This window comes from Haliotis rubra, unplaced genomic scaffold (assembly GCF_003918875.1).
Source record: "Haliotis rubra isolate DU_JTF1 unplaced genomic scaffold, ASM391887v1 Scf849, whole genome shotgun sequence".
In the NCBI taxonomy this organism is placed as follows: Eukaryota; Metazoa; Mollusca; class Gastropoda; order Lepetellida; family Haliotidae; genus Haliotis; species Haliotis rubra.
Window position 1 is genome coordinate 83,636 of NW_025767578.1, and position 22,760 is coordinate 106,395.

Below are 22,760 nucleotides of genomic sequence, written 5' to 3' on the forward strand. Positions count from 1 at the left end.
TGTAATTTATTTCATGAAATGTCTGTAACATGTGCTGCTGCTTTGACTTTGACTGCTACCATACCTGATTAGCGACCTTCTGAGTCTTATTTTTCCCTGACCAAAACCCTAAATTTCCCTGACTTAAACCCCAAATTCCCTGACTATTCCCTGACTTTTGAAAACATATAAAAATTCCCTGACTTTTCCCTGACTTTCAGAGAAATGCCAAATTTCCCTGACTTTTCCCTGACCTGTGGGAGCCCTGTTTCAAGCATTGATCTTCTAGGCGACCTTTACTTCTACAAAAGGTATGAGGTAGAATACTGATCCAACCTGTCAATTATAACTGGATAAGGCTTGTAACAACAAAATAACCCAACAACATTTCATTCACATTAGCCAATTTGGGCATTACAAAAATGGGCATATATAAAAATATTCATTTAATCTCATTTCAGTTCTGCAGATCAAAATCATACCATTATATAATCAATGATCAATCATTATATAAATCAATACAGTTTGTGACAAAATTAATATCTAAGACTGACTGACAGACTGAGTTTGGTTTTACCCCGCTTTAAGCAATATTCCAGCAACATCACAGCGGGGGACACCAGAAATGGGCTTCACACAATGTATCCATGTGGGGATTTGAACCCAGATCTTCGGCATGAGCCAAAGTTTTAACCACTAGGCCACCCCACCGCCACTTAATATCTAAGAGAACATTGTATCTAAGAGAACATCTAAGAGGATATTGTATCTGGTGACGATCTCTTTAAGGGTACTGACATGGTTTGCAATTTGCTTATGTGTTTATGGGGTTTTTAACATTAGGATGGAAAGAAGAAGACAAAATGTAATCACACTATGAATGGTTATGTAATAAGTTATTGACTGAACCATGAACCTATATACATATACTTTTATTTATTTGTAACTCTCTACATGTTGATACAATCAAATGCCCACCTCAGAGATCCTGTCTCCTTTACATCAAACACTTAAGTTACATCTGTGAATTTGTAGCAAACCAGAACAGCATACAAAACGTTTTGAAAAATACACACATAATTTCCATGAGACATCACATCCATGACAACGAAAAACCTGTTGGTATATCTTAGAGCAAAATAATTTGAAAGAACACCTAAAACAGATCATGACTTCCTGATACAAATATATCTGGGTTATGTAATAACATCTTCATGTAAATCGTATATCAGTACTGACCCAAACAGCTGGCCTGCTAGTGAGCCTCATGTGGAGATGCTGGATGATTCGTGTTTCTATCAATGTGGGTGGTGAGGACCAAACCTCTCAGACAGTAACAATCTTAGATAACTGGGTAATACATCATCACCTGATAGTTTAAGAATCTATGTCCACATGTAGTTGAATGGTGAATGAAATTCAATGCCTGATATATAGTACAGACACTGAAACATGGTGGTTTGTACAGTTGAATGACGAGACACAATGTGAATGTCTTTCAAACATGTTCAGTATTATATGAGCCTTCAGATGAATGACTTCCATAAATAATAACCTGTGAACATTTGAACAATCATCATTATTTTAAATAACTGGAAATAATTATTGGCTATAATTCAGTCTTGGAGAATTCTTTCTGGTTCTTTTGTTCTCTCTCCTTCCGCTTTGTGGCCAGAATCTTGAGAGCTTGTAGATGTGCGAGTTCCTTAAACTGTGGGTTGGTTGTGAACCACAATGCTAAGGCACATCTGGTGCCCTTGACAACAGCCTTAACCCCATGAAACTCACCAGCATTAAAGCTGACAAGCCGCCCACACTTGGGACTGACATTCACCTGGGGACAAAATAAGACAGTGTTGATTCATTGTCTCTTCCATTTACAATGACATTAAATATATAAACAGACAAACAAATGGAGATGACAACACTTTATCGATGATCAACTTCTTTATTTTACAATGGCGACGTATCGGTGTAGATTCTTATACCATTTTCAAGCATATAAGAATGGTATAACAATCTACACCGAAATGTCGCCATTGTAAAATACAGAAGTTGATCAACCATAAAGTGTTGTCATCTCTATGCCACCAACTTCTAGAATGCCACTCAAACAAAAGACAAAGAAATGGACTGCATATTTAATAAGGTGATACCATTCATCCTAATACTGCAACATAAGTCAGAGAAACAGTCCACAAGTGTGCAAATTATTGGAGGTTTTACCATTATATACTACTTGGTTAGCAACTCAAATGTCATGGAAACACTTGATATCCATGTATCAAGAAGTATTGACTAAAATTGCCTGTGAACTTAGTAAATGTGTATGACAGAGTAAAATCTACTCTTGTGTATGGACAAATATATCAGATAAAAATCATCAAGATCTACAGGTCACTCATGAAGGACTTGCTGTAACATTCTGATGATTTGGTTTTTTTAATTTGCAGCTGTCAGGAATTTGTTATTTTCTGAGGACTCATATTCATTAATAGTGAGTGAGTTTAGGTTGACGCAACTTTCAGCAATACTCCAGCAATATCACGGTAGGGGACACCAGAAATGGGCTTCACACATTATTCATTAATATAACTTATCATTTCTCATTAGTGCTCTCAAACAACAAATATCAGGTATATAGTCAGGATTCCAAACCACCTGTCCTTGGCAGGCAAACAGGGTCAAAAGGTTATCAATTTGTCACTTAAAGCCATAACATCAGATAGTACTGTGCAACCTGAAACAGGACATCTGTAATTACTTTAGGGGATTTCTCACATTTGTTTCTGACTTCTGGCAAGGTATCTACCTCTGAGCAGGTGTAGATAAGGTGCTGTATATTCAAAAACATATGTCCCCTTCAATAAACATGAAAAAGTACATATTGGGAAACTTCTGCAAGTAACTTATCTCACACTCTGACCACCTGAAAATGAAAAGTTGACTCAATTGTGGCAACAGTATGACCTGTGCAGCTTTCTCCTTCTGGTCTTGTCAGTCTTTCCTCTTAAGTGGATGATGTCTGGGACTGTCTGGAATTATTGTTTAACACTCAACCACAGACACACGCACAAACAGTCACACTGTCTTATTATATCTTTTGTTGTGTTGTGTGTGTCTGTCTGGATCAAAGATACTTCTCAATAGCATTCAAAGCTATTGCAGAAGCTCAACACAGATTGTTCTTGAGAAGATATTCACATAAGGCAGATGTTGAAGCTCCGGAGGAAACTCCTTGTAAAACTCCTGCTGATACCAGATGTCGCTGGATGGTTTCCATATGTGTTAGAGGAGCTGTTCTAGGTTGCAATGGAATCTGTTTGTTGTCTGAGAAGCATTGGCAAAGGATGGAGACGTAATGGTTGATCCACCAGCAGGGAGAGGAGATCCATGAGCCTGTCAGCCATGCTGGTGCCACTATATACAGTAACATCTGATGACTGCTGATCTTGGTTCAGACTTGTGAGATTAGTGCTGTAGGTGGAAATTTGTATGAGATCATGCCTTAGTTAGAGATTGTCATAGCACCCACTGTGTAAGCTGCCTTCATTTCCAGAAAGTTGACCAATGACTAGAGAATCTAATACCAAAAGACCTGATGCCATCATGTCTTCAAGATGAGCACCCATCTCCTGAGTGATCCAATCACTCTGTGAAGAGATGGTGATCTGGCAGAGGCATCCTAATTGGAGTCCCTTTTATGACGCTGATTGATTCAATCTTGAATTTATCTGCATCAGAAGATCCTGCATAGAAGTGAGAGCTCCTAGGAAGGACATCTATTGACATAGATTGTGAGGAGATCGCTGAAACTATGTATCTTGGATCTGACCTCTTGAAAATGATCCTCAAGAAAGTAAACTAGTTCACAACCGGTGGCGAAATGTTGCTCTGAAATATATCTAAACATTCTTGGGTTGAAGCTCTGACATTTCAGGATGAACAAGGAACCCTAATTTTCTTGAAGAAAGCACACAAATATTGAAAATCTTCTAAACAGGCATCCACTTTGGCACTTGGAGACAGGAAATCATCCAGGTACCCATGAATTCTTATACATTGACGATGTGAATGCACTAGGACTGTGATGATTGTGAATAGCCATGGAGCAACTGACATCCCAACGGTAGAACACTGAGCTATAGTCTGCAAAACTGTACAAATGGCTAATAAAATACATTCCAAAGCAACAAATATTCTTAAATGTGATGAAAATTATTCATTTGTCCATACCAAATCATTACTATTTAGATACACATCCTGCAGGTCTATGGAGATCATAGAGTCCCTTATAGTGATCATCTGTCTGAGGTTTCATATATGGACTCCATCCTAAACTTGTGAAGTTGTCTCAGGTGAGTGAGCGAGTAAGTGAGTTCGGTTTTACGCCTCTTTTAGCAATATTCCAGCAATATCATGGCGGGGGGACACCAGAAATTGGCTTCACACATTGTACACATGCAGGGCGTCAAACACGGGTCTTCAGCATGACAAGCTAACGATTTACCCACAAGGCTACCCCACTGTTCCCAGTTGTCTCAGGTATTCCCAGTTGATGATCTTCAGATTGATAATCATCCTGAGCTCTGTTGAATCATTCTTAGAAACCAGGAATACTGGACAGAACAACCCTGGGCAGGGCTACACGGTTGTCTTTGCCACTGAAGACTTGAGTCCCAGGAGATGATACCGATGTCCTACTGTGTGTGTCAGTGGGGTCTCTTTGCAGCTTGCAGTCAATATCCTTCCTTGATAACTTTAAGGGTCCACTGATCGGTTATTTTGTTTGTAAAGGTAGTCATTTCTGCCAGCATGAGTAATTTGTAAAGATCGTACCAACCAGGACTGGTTGCATTTCTTTGCATGCATGCATTCTTTCCAGCTTCTAAATGTTATAAGAATCCACTCAGTCAACTGTATGCTTGTCCAGATTGTTTTATACATGCATTGGAATAATTGTTGGAAGGGTTTTTGAATAACAATTCCCAATTGGACATATTGTACCTGTGACACAAAAACAATTCTATTTGGAGACAATCACATAAAGACATTTAGATAACATGAAGGAATGAGCTCAATACATACCTGTGCAGATTTATTCTTGTGAGCAAAGAAAAACTCACCACCCTCAAACTCATGGTTTAAGTAGAGAATTGCACTGAAAAGAAGACACCACACATCTCAATGTAAGCAAGCAATCATGGTGTTTACAGCTCTCACTGATACTGGTATTTAAATCAGGCCACAACCAACTGGACATACAGTTAATACATGCAGCATCAATGACATCTTGTTTGTGTGTCTTAATACATGCGGAGAACTCTCCTTCAATTATCATCCAACATTTATATATAGAAATGTGAATGAACGACCCATAATCTGCTTATATTCATTTGAGAGATCAATGGCCCACCTGTCTATGTTTATTGGAGGTCAATGGCCTACATGTAATCTGTCTATATAAATTAGAGGTCAGTGGTCTACCTGTAATCTGTCTATATTTATTGGAAGTCAATGGCCTACCTGTAATCTGTCTATATAAATTGGAGGTCAATGGCCTACCTGTAATCTGTCTATATAAATTGGAGGTCAATGGCCTACCTATAATCCCTCTGAATATAAGCAGGAAACTCCTTGGGACAGGAACCATCAGGCTTTAGCATACAGTTGTCCGCATGGACAGGGTGACTCAGGTCCGAGCGGTCAAGGTTACTGTCTGAAACAAGCAGAGGTCATCAGACATGTTACATGAATACAAAGCAGTGGTTCAGGCCTGAAAGCAGATTTTCACAACTTTCCTGAAAGGCCTAAAGGTTAACAAGTCCTAAAAATTATGCAACTTAAATCTCTGTGCCATAGTCAGTTTTTTTAGGAATTGTTTATGAACAGGGTCATACATTGTTTTGAGTGATTCTTGAAGATTAGACTAGAAATGATGTTTATTGTATTCTGATATTTCAGTGCAGTAAGTTTCACTAGTCTGTAAATGACATTTAGAAGTGAGACATATAAGGGAGAGAATGTATGGATGTCAACTTGAGGAATACAACAGCTTGGGGTCTGCCCATCAGGTGGAAGAGTGTTAGAGAGCATCTACATGCCCATCTGAGAACAACAGAGATAACTAAACATAATGGGGCACCAACTGCTCATTAACACTGTTTGGTGATTAGCAATGGGCAAATAGAAGCCAGGAGATAATTGGCAATTGGCTCTAATTAAATAATAGCTCCATTGTTAAGTTTCTACCTTGTTCTGATGATACAGAAATAAAATTTCTCCAGATGTTATTGATATGATCTGGTGATGAAAAGTTATAAAAGTTAAGGAACAATTAGAAGTTTCATTAGAACCACTAATTTATGAAACCATGATGCACCAGTCTGCCCATATATGTAAGATGGCACATGCATCCCTCTTGTTGTCCTGTCCCGGTACAATGACATAAGAAATGATTCACTCTCCTTCCTCAACAAGTGAACCACAATACTGAATGGTTATTTAAATCAAGTTTTTGTAGATATCTTGACATAAGTACTCAAACATACTTGTCCAAACCATGTAAACATTAAATGTATAGAGCAGATGACCCTTCATAGTGTGACTTCATGGAAACTTGGAGATACATATGAAACATGGAGGAGAACTGGATTATCTTTGGCATTGTTTTTCCAAGTAGACACAAACATGTGACACAGCTACCCTTTCCCCACACCTTTAGATCATTACACTATACAGCCATATGTCCGTATGTCGTAATCTGCAGGATCTGTATTAGAATCTCTGTCTCGATGTGAATGTTGTGGTGTACAACTCACCATCGATGGCTGACCGACAAACAAGGTGTGTGAAGTCAAAGTACAGAGGCTTTGTCACATTGAAGTATTTCTCTGTGAACAGACGACTGCGCTCACTCAGGTCCACAAAAAGCTCCACGGCAGCGTAGCTCACCTTCTCCGAGTTGGCCAACTGAGGAAGGGAGCAGCATCACATGACAACAGTGAACATGTTCGTACTAAAGATATCTTGTGATCATGGTATAAGAGGCATATGTCACGCAATGGTTACAAACAGAAAATCCCTGTTAAACATTTCAAGATCAAAATCAATGAAGAACAACGTTAAATCTTTACAACAACTTACAGAGGACAACTGTGAATTGATGGAAATTTAATGAATATATTACTGTTATAAGGTTAATATTGTGTTTAGTGTACACCAAGTATGTAAAACACTGTACATCAGACATCTCATGACCAGCGGCAGCAACACAGTGACGACTACTGGGCAAGTACTTCAATAAATATATCATAACTGGTCTACAAACTATTTATATTCAAACAGCACACTACAGAGAGGACCTCTATACAATAAATGGGCCCTACAATGCTATAGATGACACCAACACACTACAGACTATAAATGGGCTTACAATGCTATAGAAGAGACGAACACACTACAGACTATAAATGGGCTTACAATGCTATAGAAGAGACCAACACACTACAGACTATAAATGGGCCCTACAATGCTACAGATGACACCAACACACTACAGACTATAAATGGGCTTACAATGCTATAGAAAAGACCAACACACTACAGACTATAAATGGGCACTACAATGCTACAGATGACACCAACACACTACAGACTATAAATGGGCTTACAATGCTATAGAAGAGACCTAACACACAACACACTACAGACTATAAATGGGCTTACAATAAATGCTTATAATGATGATGACACCAACACACTACAGACTATAAATGGGCTTACAATGCTATAGATGACACCAACACACTACAGACTATAAATGGGCTTACAATGCTATAGATGACACCAACACACTACAGACTATAAATGGGCTTACAATGCTATAGATGACACCAACACACTACAGACTATAAATGGGCTTACAATGCTATAGAAGATGACACCAACACACTACAGACTATAAATGGGCTTACAATGCTATAGATGACACCAACACACTACAGACTATAAATGGGCTTACAATGCTATAGATGACACCAACACACTACAGACTATAAATGGGCCCTACAATGCTATAGATGACACCAACACACTACAGACTATAAATGGGCTTACAATGTTATAGAAGAGACCAACACACTACAGACTATAAATGGGCTTACAATGCTATAGATGACACCAACACACTACAGACTATAAATGGGCTTACAATGCTATAGATGACACCAACACACTACAGACTATAAATGGGCTTACAATGCTATAGATGACACCAACACACTACAGACTATAAATGGGCTTACAATGCTATAGAAGAGACCAACACACTACAGACTATAAATGGGCTTACAATGCTATAGATGACACCAACACACTACAGACTATAAATGGGCTTGCTATAGATGACACCAACACTGCTATAGGGCTTACAATGACACCAACACACTACAGACTATAAATGGGCTTACAATGCTATAGAAGAGACCAACACACTACAGACTATAAATGGGCTAACAATGCTATAGATGACACCAACACACTACAGACTATAAATGGGCTTACAATGCTATAGATGACACCAACACACTACAGACTATAAATGGGCTTACAATGCTATAGATGACACCAACACACTACAGACTATAAATGGGCCCTAACAATGCTATAGATGACACCAACACACTACAGACTATAAATGGGCCCTAACAATGCTATAGATGACACCAACACACTACAGACTATAAATGGGCTTACAATGCTATAGATGACACCAACACACTACAGACTATAAATGGGCCCTACAATGCTATAGATGACACCAACACACTACAGACTATAAATGGGCTTACAATGCTATAGATGACACCAACACACTACAGACTATAAATGGGCTTACAATGCTATAGATGACACCAACACACTACAGACTATAAATGGGCTTACAATGCAATGCTATAGACTGACTACCAATGGGCTTACATACTACAGACTATAAATGGGCTTACAATGCTATAGATGACACCAACACACTACAGACTATAAATGGGCTTACAATGGGCTGACACCAACACACTACAGACTATAAATGGGCTTACAATGCTATAGATGACACTAACACACTACAGACTATAAATGGGCTTACAATGCTATAGATGACACCAACACACTACAGACTATAAATGGGCTTACAATGCTATAGATGACACCAACACACTACAGACTATAAATGGGCTTACAATGCTATAGATGACACCAACACACTACAGACTATAAATGGGCTTACAATGCTATAGATGACACTAACACACTACAGACTATAAATGGGCTTACAATGCTATAGATGACACCAACACACTACAGACTATAAATGGGCTTACAATGCTATAGATGACACCAACACACTACAGACTATAAATGGGCTTACAATGCTATAGATGACACCAACACACTACAGACTATAAATGGGCTTACAATGCTATAGATGACACCAACACACTACAGACTATAAATGGGCTTACAATGCTATAGATGACACCAACACACTACAGACTATAAATGGGCTTACAATGCTATAGATGACACCAACACACTACAGATGGGACCAATGCACTAACATACTATGGATCTACACTGAAGATATGCCCTATACCCTTGAGAGTAAATAAAGTACTCAATGGAATGAAATACCCTTACGAACTGCTCCATATTCCAGAGCACACAGAAAGTAGGACTGTTCTACTCGACATCAAACATACTAGCTTATCTGTGTACCTTCAGACAACAGTGTACTGTGTAGAAAAAACACATCTATGCTGGGATTGAAGTTAACACTAGTAAGCTTGCCCAAGACAAATACACTTGAAGACACACTTGTCTCAATTCCTTATGGGCTGGCACTTTAAAATTTGCTGAAATAATCTCCTACAGAGTTACCATCAGACTGGTAAAACACAGTTTCTAACAGCTGCTTACTGGAAAATAACAAATGTTGCCAACACCTTTGTGTACAAATTCTTGTTATACATTTATACCAACAACTCAATCTAATGACTGCCAGGTGCATGTAAATGTGATAATTCTAGCTGAATGCCTTCAAGAACAGATTCAAGACAAAAGAATTCCAGTGCCCCACAGGAGTATAGTAACCCTCTATGAACATATTGACTCCAAATATTTCCAAAAAACAAGAGTTCTTAAACTGCTGCAGAACCTGAACTAAAGACATGTTTTTACACTGGTACCTGGCTTGAACAATTACTTGTTTATCTGAACACACTGTACATCCTCCCCATAGTTTAAGGACAAGGCCTTCTGAACCATGGGACACCTAATGCTAAGACTACTTTCACTGGATCCAGGATACTGGAAACGAATCAAGTACGTGTTGTGTATTTTTACAAATTTCCTTCATGTCAATCATTGTCCCTTAGATACTGTATCTCCACAAATATAACCCACCAGATCATGCATGACAACATACAAACCTTGGCTGCACGGTAAACTGTGAGGCCCTGGAACATCTCATGCTCTGTGTGAGGGGAGATAACTGATGGCTTAGTGGGAAGATGCTCGTACCCATCACCGACTAAAGCACCCGTCTAGAAGCCAGCAGAGATGATAAGCAGAGGACAATATAGACAGGATGTGAAGGAAAGCTGACAGTGTGCTGAGACCACATATCAGGGTGTATTCCAATACAGTGCCAATACTGGTGCCAACAGTGGTACAGATACATATCATTCAAGTCTACAGCTGTATGGCCAGCCTACCAGGTGCATGGAACAAAAAGGAAAAATTCTGGGTTGCAGCAAAATAGAAATGGCTCTCCAAACAAAAAGTGGTGTAGCCTAAAGCCACACAAATTTCAGCTTAGCTGACCATGCTTTGAGATTTTGTTGTATACAAACTTTTTCACATCTATTTTTCATATTGCTCAACATATGAGAACAATAAGCATTATTGAAACTATTTTACTGTAGTGAAATGATCCAGAGTCTGCAAAACACTCTCACAGCTAATCAGCATATATTGATACCACTATTAAATATACACCCTGATATAGACAGCTAGTACAAATCAATTTTCAAAAGCAATAAACAAAACTGGACCAGTAGTAAAATAGTCCTTGACTGAACAAAACTACTAATGGTAAACTATGAGGTTGTCTGTATTGTTTGAGATTGTCTGGACATGGCAGTTAGTTGTGAGAAGACATAATGATCATGAGAGTGTTAGAACACAAATATGATGCACAAAAAGTCCTGTCTCAATACTCAAAATGAAAGTACTGGTACGTTTCACTGAAAACAAATGGGCAAACTTGTGAGTACTTACAAATTATACCTATAAATTGCATATTTAAAATACCTATCCCATCTCACTTTATGCACTTTCTCTTCTACTTTTGCGGAGTGGAAATTACCTGGAACTAAGTCTTCAGCCTCTCTTAACAGCACACCTGAACACATCCCTGCTCCAGTTGCTGATATATGTCATCTCGAGAAGCTCCAGCAGAGCATGTGACCTGCCCAGGCTGATCATGTGACTGTCAGTTGTAGTCATTCTCATGTCTGGGAACCTGCAGCCTGTCACAGTCTTGTGAAGCAGCAATGTAGATCTTCAAAGCTCTAACTGGGTAGAGTTATCATAAGGCCCCAGAATGGTGGACAATGGTGGAATAGTGATAAGTCCATCCGGTTGTCCTGGCATCTGATTCTTTGCTATAAAATGCCAATGGAGACCAAGGAAAAACCTCACCATATTTCTTCCTCTCAAGCCGTATTTGGTTCACAAAAAGTGGCCGGAATTCTGATTTATTCGCAACAGTGGAAAAAGCTACAAAGAGTATTGTCTTGAGGGTGATGCAAGTCTTTGTGTTACGGTGGTTAGGGACGGTGGGGTAGCCTAATGCTTAAAACGTCTGCTCGTCACGCTGAAGACACGGGTTCGATTCCCCACATACAATGTGTGAAGCCCATTTCTAGTGTTCCCGACCATGATATTGCTGGAATGTTGCTAAAAGCGACGTAAAACCCACTCACTCACTCACCTAAAGGAGGTAAGTAGTCATCTGAAAAGATCGGCAATCAGTGATCAACAATCTGCAGGAATGGATGCAGAAAAAACTTGAAAAGAGGCATAGCTGTAGATGTCCCCTGAATCTGAGGGCCTAGGCTGACATGAGAAGGCCAAGAAACTTCTACCACTGACTAAGGGATCTCTAATGTGCCAACAGTACAAGACATTGGATCTTCATGCATCTGTTGAGAAGGACAAACATCTTCCCCAGGAAGCACAGTCCCAAATGCGTTTACCAGGATGGTCGTGGAAATACCAAACAGGAACCTTCCACTGGTAGTGGATTCCCAGGAAGACACACGAAATAAACTTATGAGAACGCTGGTAGATCAGTACATGAGATATGTTTCTTAGATCAACGTTGATCAGATTGTCCCCTCTTTTGATGATCATACAAAGAAGCAACAACATGATATGATCGTTGAGGAGGGTCAAGCACCAGGGGCTGTAACCCTCTGTCAGAGCACAACTCATGATCAAACTTCTCATCTGTATGAGCGAGCAGGCCAGCCAACAAATTTCCACCACCTCCAACAAATGTTGGTAATTAAATGTATAATGGCCCATAATCCACTGATGGAACCAAGACCGGTGATCTCACGTGACAATCGCACAGGAAAATAGAAATCTTGGGAAGCAACATAAAGTCTCCAATCATCACCAGGGCAAGGCAAACAGCAGAGTTGTATCTTGAGTGGATTAATGGTCCGAGTGAGTAGGGTCCTGCCCAGGAAGTGTTGGAGGAAGTTCAAATCATGCTGGGAAGACGACAGTTGATATGAGGCCAGGATCATCACATGAAGTTGTATCAATGATCCAAGAGGGACTGCTGAAGGTGGAGGTTTAAGTAATTGACACGGCCTATATTAAGGCATGAAATCCAAAATGACAAAAGACAATCCTGGGTATGGGGTATGGGGATCCCAAAAGCTGGGCATAGTCAGCTGAAGATGAATTAACAAACTGAAAAATTGAGTAGATCAATAATCGGTAGAGTAAGACTGCGACCTGGACGACATAAACGGCAAGGATGAACCAGGGATGGAAGACGCCGAAGGATACGAAGGATGGATCTCTCAAGAGTGGCCTATCTGAAGGGGACACTGATCCTCTCACAACTTCTAGTCTGTAAGAACAACTAGAGCGATTGTTGAACATTAATTGACTGTCGATCCTGTTGGGATCCTCGAATCCACAGGAGGGTTTGACACAGAAGACATACTGATCAAGGATCCTGTGGGGTGATGATTGATTTCTTTTCTACGTTTCGGATGGTCAGAAGAGACGCCTAAGGGTCTCGCTACAATAGGAGTCCAAGGGAGCATCCAAGAACTCTGGTGATGATTATATCAGCAACTGGAGCAGGGGTGTGTTCAGGTGAGCTGCTCTGAGAGGCTGAAAACTTTGTTCCAGGGTGTTTCCACACTACTGTTGAAAGTAGAAGAGGTGGAGCCAGACGGAACATGAGACAGGCTAAGTTTAAAAATATATCATTTCTAAATAAACTTACACAATGTGTTTTGATTTACTTCTAAACTAGGCAAGTGTATCAATAAACCTCTGATGCTTTCAGAATTCAATGAAAAATAATCATTAAAAATCTATGTAAAGATACTACATAAACAAGAGAGATTGACACTAGATACTAAGTAGACATGGGAGTATTTCAGAGTCACTATCTAGCCTTCATCTAATGACACTTCTAAGCTGAAACCTGCACCACTTTCAAAGCATTGCTATGTGCTGATGGCAAATGATATAGTTACAAAGCCAACATATATATACATAAATATATATGTGTACCTCCCACGCGTCAATCATTGTAAAGCCCTTAAAATTCTCCTGGAGTGTGTGAGGGAAAGAATTTCCTTCATAGCCACTCCCCTCTGTACCGTGAGTCTGAAATACAACAGCCCTTAACATCATCACACATTATACCACTCACTTCCTCAAAGTTATTTCCTGTCTATACATTACACAATAGCCCTACCCTCTGTAGCTGATAAGAAAATATTGCCACAGGTCACCTGGATATGTAGTCATCAGTTTAAAAAGTCAGCAAAGGTAGCCACTTAACAAAACATACCCTGGTACCTGTCAACAATATTCAAAAATATTCTGTATAAGCAACTTAATTACTAAAATACTAACATGTCACGAACAACATAAGATTTTTGTATGCAAAGGAGAAACAAAATTCCAAAGTTAAATTCCCTCAGCTTGCAAACTTTAGTTCGGATTTACAGAGTCAAGTATACACTTTGAGAGAATTTAGAAGCAAAGTCCAAAAACATGAAACTCTGCTAAACGTGAAACATATAATGTGTTTTGAATGACATACCAAATTTCACTACATTGTGTACTGAAATGGCTGACTAATCACCATAAGAAGAGGCAGCACTGAGTATGGTCGATGTGCACAGTTACATCAAACCCTGGTCCAACTAAGACATTCATATCATCCTCTGTTTTGTGGAGCTATATTTGATTTTAATAGAAGTACATATGGCGCCCATGTGAAGTCTTAAAACCTTGCTCCCCAGTATATAGTTAATATATTAAAATTTCATTAATCAAAGATACCTGGTGGCAAGTCCCAAACACTCACACACAATTTCAGTTGAATCCATCCAGCCATTTCAGGCAAGAGATACAAAATGTAAAAGGACAGACATGACTACAATGACAGAAACCTGTGATGACATTAACAGCTTTGATGACTGATCATAGTACTGCCAACAGTGAACATCGTTACATCAGTTTCCATCCCAGCAGAGGTACCTTGTTACTACAAAGACTTTGTGATTTTGACTGAGCCGTTCACAGCATTGGGGGCTTTTCACAGATATCAGAAGGAGCATAATTATATAAATAAAAATCATTCAAACTACACAGAAATATCAAAGTGTAAATGCGTAGTTCTCTTTAAATCAGATAATTTCTTTTCCTCCCAAACAAGGTTACTGTGTACGGCATGGTCTTTAACCACTTCCCCAAAGCAGTGACAATGTTCCTGAGTCTGGTCTGTGTCTTACCAGGACCAGGTTGGTCAAGGTCTGGCACTCTTCATCCTTGGCTAGCCCGTCGGCCATCACTCGCTCCCCTCCCTTCATGTCAGCACCGTCCTTGGTTATAGATATCCCTGCAAGTGTGACAGCATTGTTCAAATAAGCTCATCAAATAAGTGAGAGTTCTTAGTGAATGAAGAACTACAGTTGAAGTTAGCTTACAAAGCTATATAAAGTACATGCCAAAAAATGGAAAGATGAGCAGAGCCAGCCATGGAATGTAAGTTTGAGTGGATAGCCTGTTCTGTCCCTAACAACCATCACGCACAGTTTGGCCGCCCTGCGTGGACAGTTTGTACTTGTACCTCTGACAAGGCATCAGATAACGTATGCACTGTATTTGTAACACATCAAGCAATGCCATATACAACGCTGGGATGTCAACCGAGGTGGCAATGGGGCAAAGCAGTCAGTACTGTAAACATTTCACATGACTCTAAAAAGCTAAACACATGTCCATGCCTCACTAGCAATGTACTCCAGACAATCTGTTCACAGAAAAATGTATTGCTGTGTCCAGCAAATGTACCACCAATACAATCAAGGAAGGACTTCCTTTAAACTTACGTGAGTATTTGAGACACTACCATGGGATCTATCAAAGGGATTTCCCTGATTTTTGTCAATCTCAGAATACACCTAAGTTCAGTTTTGTGAAAATATTAGATTTTTCCCTTTAATACCACACTACATGACAAACTTGTAAATGGTACTTTCCTTCCTCCCTGGGGTATTTGCTACTAAACATGATAACCATAGTTACACATTTCAAATGTTCAGAACAATATCAGAAGTGAACGCAAATATATCTCAAGTTTATTAAAAAACAATAATTATATTCTTCTTCTTTAACAAAGTCTATGTTAAACCTGGTGGTAGTACATTTAGGCAATACGTAGACATCCCAAAGGCCACCAACTTGCCAACCCCACCTTGCTTATCTGTTTCTTAAAGCATAGAACTCTGAGTTTCTGCTCAGATTGGTCAAATCAATACAGGGCAATAGCTTCAGGTATATTGATGATCTGATATCATTCAGTTGAGATCATTAGCCAATTCTCTCCCTGTTTTACCTATCTGAAGTAGAAATAATGGAGACATATGAGCCTGTATCATAGTCCGATCTATGCATAATGATTCAGAGCAAGACAAATCTGTCCCCAAGGCTGTATGACACATGGGATACATTCTAATGATCAATAATTCCACTGTGTCCAACAACATTCCAGAGACTTAAGTCAGTTGTGTCTACATCTCAAGACATTTGAGGTTCCAACAAGCACAATGTTTCAAAATGATTTTCAAAGAATATCCTACAACTCTTGCTTAGAAGTCATCTGATGAAGGCTGGAACATTCAAAACCTCAGTAAAACTTTCGTACAGTATTATGGGAGACATGTCCATGACATTTCAAAACTTGAGGCATCTGTGACAAAAATGATTTCCAATTCAATATTGCTCAAAACTTGAACAATATGTTCCCAATTTTTCCAAGGGACTTGACAAAATACATTTTCAAAAAACCCAAACCATGACAGGCACCAGTTAACCATAAGACATTTTGGAAATCTGCTCCAGAAATAAGCACTACTGCTATTTTCATGTTGTCAATACATAATGTTCAAATTGAGGTAAAAATTTTGAAAATTATAAAAAATGATAATAATTCTCAGAATACTACCTTTAACACTTGATTGCCTTTTTCCTGAAACTTGTTTCTCAATCCAAAGGTTCAGCATGAATAAAATTGTCAAAGTCCATGGTTTTGTGCTGTGTTTTTTCCTAGTGGTCCTCCAAGTTATATCCGCAGGAGGCAGGGAAAACATCCTAATTTTCCTAGAGTACCAGTACCTTACCTTAAGGAAGGTACTCCGGGATTTCTGGGGGAAGGATGGGTGGGCCCCTACTTCAAGTGTTAGAGGTAGTATTCTAAGAATTATTATCATTGCTGAGATTGTTCCCCAATACTTATGAATATGTCCCTCTAACTACTGATAAATTCTGTAGTTATGCATTGTCTAGGGATATCCTCTAGTTTATAAGATGATAACATACTGGTAAGAAATGGTTCCTTCCCAGTATGAAACCCTAGCCTAGTGTGGACAGATACCAAAGCAGTGTGGTATCCTTCTGTGATGCCATGCAAAAGAGGGACAAGTATCCTAAGATATAGAAGAAGGTCAGTCTAAGTAAACTTAGGCTCAGTATTAATCGTTACACTGCTATACTGAGTCTAACAAAACTTTGTAGAAGGTCGCGTCAGCTAACCTTTTGGACTGACCAATCAGAACACAGCTTATCAAATCCAAAAGTTAACATTCGCACATACCGTTTGAACCTTTACCTAAAAAACTCGAACGATTCCGAATGCTATTTTCCGCACGATCGCTTCCGAGTGATACACGCAATGAGTAAACAGTCGCTGAAAATAGCGTTTTTGTCAATATTCAAGGATGTCATCTTGCGAACATATAAGCAAATAGTAACCATGTCAGTAGAAACCCTAAAGCGTATATACTGCAGGTCAAATATATGTGTTTTATGCGGATTTTCGTTTGTTGATAGATCAGTGTCAGCGACCAGGGAAGAGAAAATTCAAAAAACGTTTCATAAGTCTAACAAGTAGTCGCAATCTGACTGGATAAATTCGTTCGTCCGTCTCGCGTTTGATTGGACGGTCATAGGTCTCGCAAAGATGAGCTGACGCGACCTTCTACAAGGTTTTGTTAGACTCAGTATAGCAGTGTAACGAATAATACTGAGCCTAAGTTTACTTAGGCTGAGAAGAAAGTTTGCAATAATCGGCACTGTAATGGGGACATTGGCTGTTCCAGATCTGACTCCACTGCTGGAATCAGTTACCTTTAAAGTCATAGAAAGGCAGATGTTGAAGTTCTGATTGACTGAGTAACTGCTGAGGAAGCTCCTTGTGAAAATCCTGCTGATAGGAGCTGTTGCTGGATAGTTTCCATACATGTAAGTGGAGCTGTTTCAGGTTTGTCTGACTCTGGTTGTCTGAGAAGCATTGGCCAAAGAGGCAGATTGAAAAGGAATATGCAATCACGCCTTCCCAAGAAATTGTCATGATGTCCACTGCAGAAACTGAAGGATCTGGAGCTGGGGTGATATGAGCTTGCAATATGAGCTTGCTCCCATTTGATCGGTATCTGTCTGAAGGTATCCGCATGATAGGATCCGTAGATAGGATCTTGTCCGGACGTTGTAGAACGGATCAAGGATGTTGATATTCCCTGGATGTATCGGGCTCCATGAGCACTTGATAATGGGTTACCCTCCAGTCTGATGATGCTACTATCGTGGAATTGTCCGCGGTGACAAGTATGGAGGAGTTGTTCAAAGCTCTGATTTTTCCTGATGAACAAGGAACCTAAAATTCCCTTAGAAAGAGTCTTCTAAACAGGCATCCCCTGTACCTTCTTATACATTTTAGAAGTAAATATGCTAGAGCTGGAGCTGTGATGATCTTGAATAGCCACGAAGCTACTGATAGTCTAAACGGTAGAACCCTGAACAGTAAGACTCTTCTGATGGACAAAGCATGGGTATCCCTGATAGTTTGGATGAATCAGAACATGTTTATATGCATGCTGCAGGTCTCTGGAGATCATATAGAGATCCAAATTAGAGATTGTCTAAATGAGGTTCCGCTTGGACTTCATCCTGAGTGGTCCATGTATTAGTGGTCTGTGCCTTATAGCAAAGACAAAACATACCAGTGAGGCCCCTCTACCAGGGTATTTTATAATTTTTCTCAAGTAAAATTAGCTGAGAGAAACTTTTTTTATTTTGTTGATTCCTTGGGGAAAATAAGGTTTTCAGTTACCTGTTGTGTTCCATTGGTTCACATGTCCACAAGTCATCGTCATTATTTTGAAAAAGGATCAACTTAACCTTCATCCATTCAACGAGTTTCACAGTTTCATAAAGAACTTGAGGCGGTGTGGCACACAACAACTGACTCGAAAATCTCCGAACCACGAGTAACTATATAGGGTATGAAATCATGACATATTTGGTCATACATGGTTCACGCCATCTGGTGAGGTCGCTATTTATAAACCTGGGGAACTCCAAGTTGCGGTAACATCACCATGTCAAAACGGACGATGTTACACTTCAGTATCATGAGAATTAAGAAAGTAATTAAAAAATGTAGCTACCCAGAACACAAAATGCTTTGCGCACAGAACATGTAGGTAGAAATTATTGTGCATGAAATGCAGATTTATTTGCATGAAACACACAGGTTTTTCGTTAACGCGAACTCTGTACAGGTCAAGATTCTGTGAGTAAATTCTAGACACACTTTTAGCGTCATGTGCTGCATTGTTCCAGGATATGTTGAAAATGCAAGAACACTAGAAAAACAGGGAAGAATTTGAAAGGTAGAGTGTGTAACCCGGGTGACTGGATACCAAAGACATATAACAGGCATTCTGAGTACTACATACTGTAAATGAAAATTCGAATTGATGCATATTTTCTATGTCTGAGTAATAGGAACGATGCCATTGTCAAAAGAAGCTTCAATGGCAGCCATGTTTAGAACTCGATCAGAATTCTGTCTTTACAGTTTCACAGAGTGCAAATTTGGTTTCATAGACTGTTCAGTTTAAGAGGATGTATAAAAAATGCCAAAGTTTAGAGTGAAACAGATTACTGGTAAAATCACCAGTTGATGGAAAAAGAACAATTACATAAGCACACTTTATTTCAGTCATGTGAGGGAGAAATAAAGTTAAATTCAAAAGGAAGAATAATCTATTTGTTTCGACCTACCACTTTTTTTCAAATCTTCTAAGGTGTGCTGTTGAGTGTTACTGTCACTCCTCAGGTATTTAACATCCATATTGTGCAGGGTCTTGATGGTCTCAATATAGGCTTGGTCATCCTTGGTGGGATCTGTGGTGTACCGGATGACCAACGCACATCGCTGCTCACTGTACGGGATGCTAACACCATGATGGTCACTGCTCTCAAATGCAACCAGCCTCCCACACTTCATACCAACTTTGCTCTGAATATGAAGGGCCAAACATATTACTTATTATTAGGTAATATTAAAAATTCACTTTTACAGTTAATAGTTTGGTGTGTCTTGGAAATGCAGTTTTATTTACTATATGTCCACAAATCTTACACTCATGTGCACAGGTGACAGCCTAGGTGGATCAAGCTAGACTTCCCTGATAGTGTGTATTGTAATGGACCAGCCGTTGATTCCAAATTGCCAGACCAAACTTGTGGAATGAACTCCCACAGCATCTGAGATCAAACCACAATCTGGACTCATTCAAAACACAGCTGAAGACTCATTACTTCTGTGAAACATGGACAAGGTGGAGCATGGTAGCCCAGCTTTGTGTAGATGTAGACTGGTGCAGGCTAATGGACAAGGTGGAGCATGGTAGCCAAGCTTTGTGTAGATGTAGACTGGTGCAGGCTAATGGACAAGGTGGAGCATGGTAGCCCAGCTTTGTGTAGATGTAGACTGGTGCAGGCTAATGGACAAGGTGGAGCATGGTAGCCAAGCTTTGTGTAGATGTAGACTGGTGCAGGCTAATGGACAAGGTGGAGCATGGTAGCCCAGCTTTGTGTAGATGTAGACTGGTGCAGGCTAATGGACAAGGTGGAGCATGGTAGCCCAGCTTTGTGTAGATGTAGACTGGTGCAGGCTAATGGACAAGGTGGAGCATGGTAGCCCAGCTTTGTGTAGATGTAGACTGGTGCAGGCTAATGGACAAGGTGGAGCATGGTAGCCAAGCTTTGTGTAGATGTAGACTGGTCAGACATGGGTTCAATTACTTTGAAATGTAATTAATTAAATTACAATTACTTTGATTTTCCTCAATTACAATTACAAATACAATTACACCTTAAATTAAAATGTAATTAATTAAATTACAATTACATTACCAATGTAATTAATTACAATTACAAATTACTTTGTTAAAAAACCAAAACAAATATATGTCTGTATTGCTTTAATCAACAAGATATCGATGTTGGTAAACAGTGGTCACTAAATCCAATTAATATTTTGTCATCAAAAGGTGAAATGCAAATTTAGATTATATCTACAATGTACACTATTTGATCAAATTTGTATTTTGCATATTTCTTTGGGCTTATTATCAAATACACACCTCTATCATCTCTTGTTGCAAAAAACACTTTGTCCACTACTGTTACTTTAGGTGTACTGTATCAAGACATCACAATCAGCCGGTCTCTCTATCTGACATAATCCACATTAACATACTATTACTAAAGGATTTGTCAACTTGGATTTATGGCTTATTACCTTTCATGATTATAAAAATAGGACTACAGTTCAGTAAGATTTTGAATATCATATCCTATGAGAAATAAACAAAGAGGCCATTTTGATAGGAACTTGACTAATAGTACTGTTAATCCCCCATTTCCTCAAATACCAACCTACATTCAGTCATGCGTTACTGATTCCCTTTGTTTCACAAATGTGCAGATGGTGATAGTTACAAAGGCTTAGACATTCAAATCTCTTTCAAAACTTAACACCTGCTAGAGTATATACCGACAACAAGCATCTTATTGAAAAACACTGCTTTGTCCTCCTTATTGTACAGAATATAATTGCAAGGGTTGCCTGATGACCACCAAAATATAAAAGTGAGATGTAATTTGATGTAATTGAAAAAGTAATTGAAAAATTCAATTACATTGAGATATTAATTAATTAAATTACAATTACAAATTACATTTTAAACATTCAATTACAAATTACATGCAATTACATAGATTTTTGTAATTAATTACATTCAATTACAATTACAAATTACAATTACCCCATGTCTGAGACTGGTACAGGCTAATGGACAAGGTGGAGCATGGTAGCCAAGCTTTGTGTAGATGTAGACTGGTGCAGGATAATGGACAAGGTGGAGCATGGTAGCCAAGCTTTGTGTAGATGTAGACTGGTGCAGGATAATGGACAAGGTGGAGCATGGTAGCCATGGACAAGATGGAGACATGGCAGCCAAGCTTTGTGTGGAGCATGTAGACTGGTGCAGATGTAACTGGACAAGGTGGGTGGAGCATGGTAGCCAAGCTTTGTGTAGATGTAGACTGGTGCAGGATAATGGACAAGGTGGAGCATGGTAGCCAAGCTTTGTGTAGATGTAGACTGGTGCAGGCTAATGGACAAGGTGGAGCATGGTAGCCAAGCTTTGTGTAGATGTAGACTGGTGCAGGCTAATGGACAAGGTGGAGCATGGTAGCCAAGCTTTGTGTAGATGTAGACTGGTGCAGGCTAATGGACAAGGTGGAGCATGGTAGCCAAGCTTTGTGTAGACTGTAGACTGGTGCAGCTTTTGTAGATGTAGACTGGTGCAGGCTAATGGACAAGGTGGAGCATGGTAGCCCAGCTTTGTGTAGATGTAGACTGGTGCAGGCTAATGGACAAGGTGGAGCATGGTAGCCAAGCTTTGTGTAGATGTAGACTGGTACAGGCTAATGGACAAGGTGGAGCATGGTAGCCAAGCTTTGTGTAGATGTAGACTGGTGCAGGCTAATGGACAAGGTGGAGCATGGTAGCCAAGCTTTGTGTAGATGTAGACTGGTACAGGC

At 39.4% G+C, this 22,760-nt stretch overlaps 1 protein-coding gene across 2 annotated transcripts in view; it reads right to left on the reverse strand.

Moving 5' to 3' along the window:
* Window positions 1–1,271: 1,271 nt before the first annotated feature.
* The window catches only part of LOC124262637 (prolyl 3-hydroxylase 1-like), an 86,460-nt gene continuing 64,971 nt past the window's right edge, over window positions 1,272–22,760 (reverse strand). The window contains exons 12-18 of one of the 2 annotated variants that reach the window (XM_046697142.1): window positions 19,929–20,166; window positions 15,095–15,201; window positions 10,466–10,579; window positions 6,801–6,951; window positions 5,584–5,698; window positions 5,068–5,140; window positions 1,272–1,813 (exon numbers count right to left, since the gene is read on the reverse strand). In XM_046697142.1, the coding sequence (XP_046553098.1) occupies window positions 1,589–1,813; window positions 5,068–5,140; window positions 5,584–5,698; window positions 6,801–6,951; window positions 10,466–10,579; window positions 15,095–15,201; window positions 19,929–20,166 (1,023 nt within the window). In that variant the 3' untranslated portion in view covers window positions 1,272–1,588. Of the gene's footprint in view, window positions 1,814–5,067; window positions 5,141–5,583; window positions 5,699–6,800; window positions 6,952–10,465; window positions 10,580–13,862; window positions 13,959–15,094; window positions 15,202–19,928; window positions 20,167–22,760 lie in introns of both variants that reach the window. The other variant, XM_046697143.1, reaches the window with a different exon arrangement.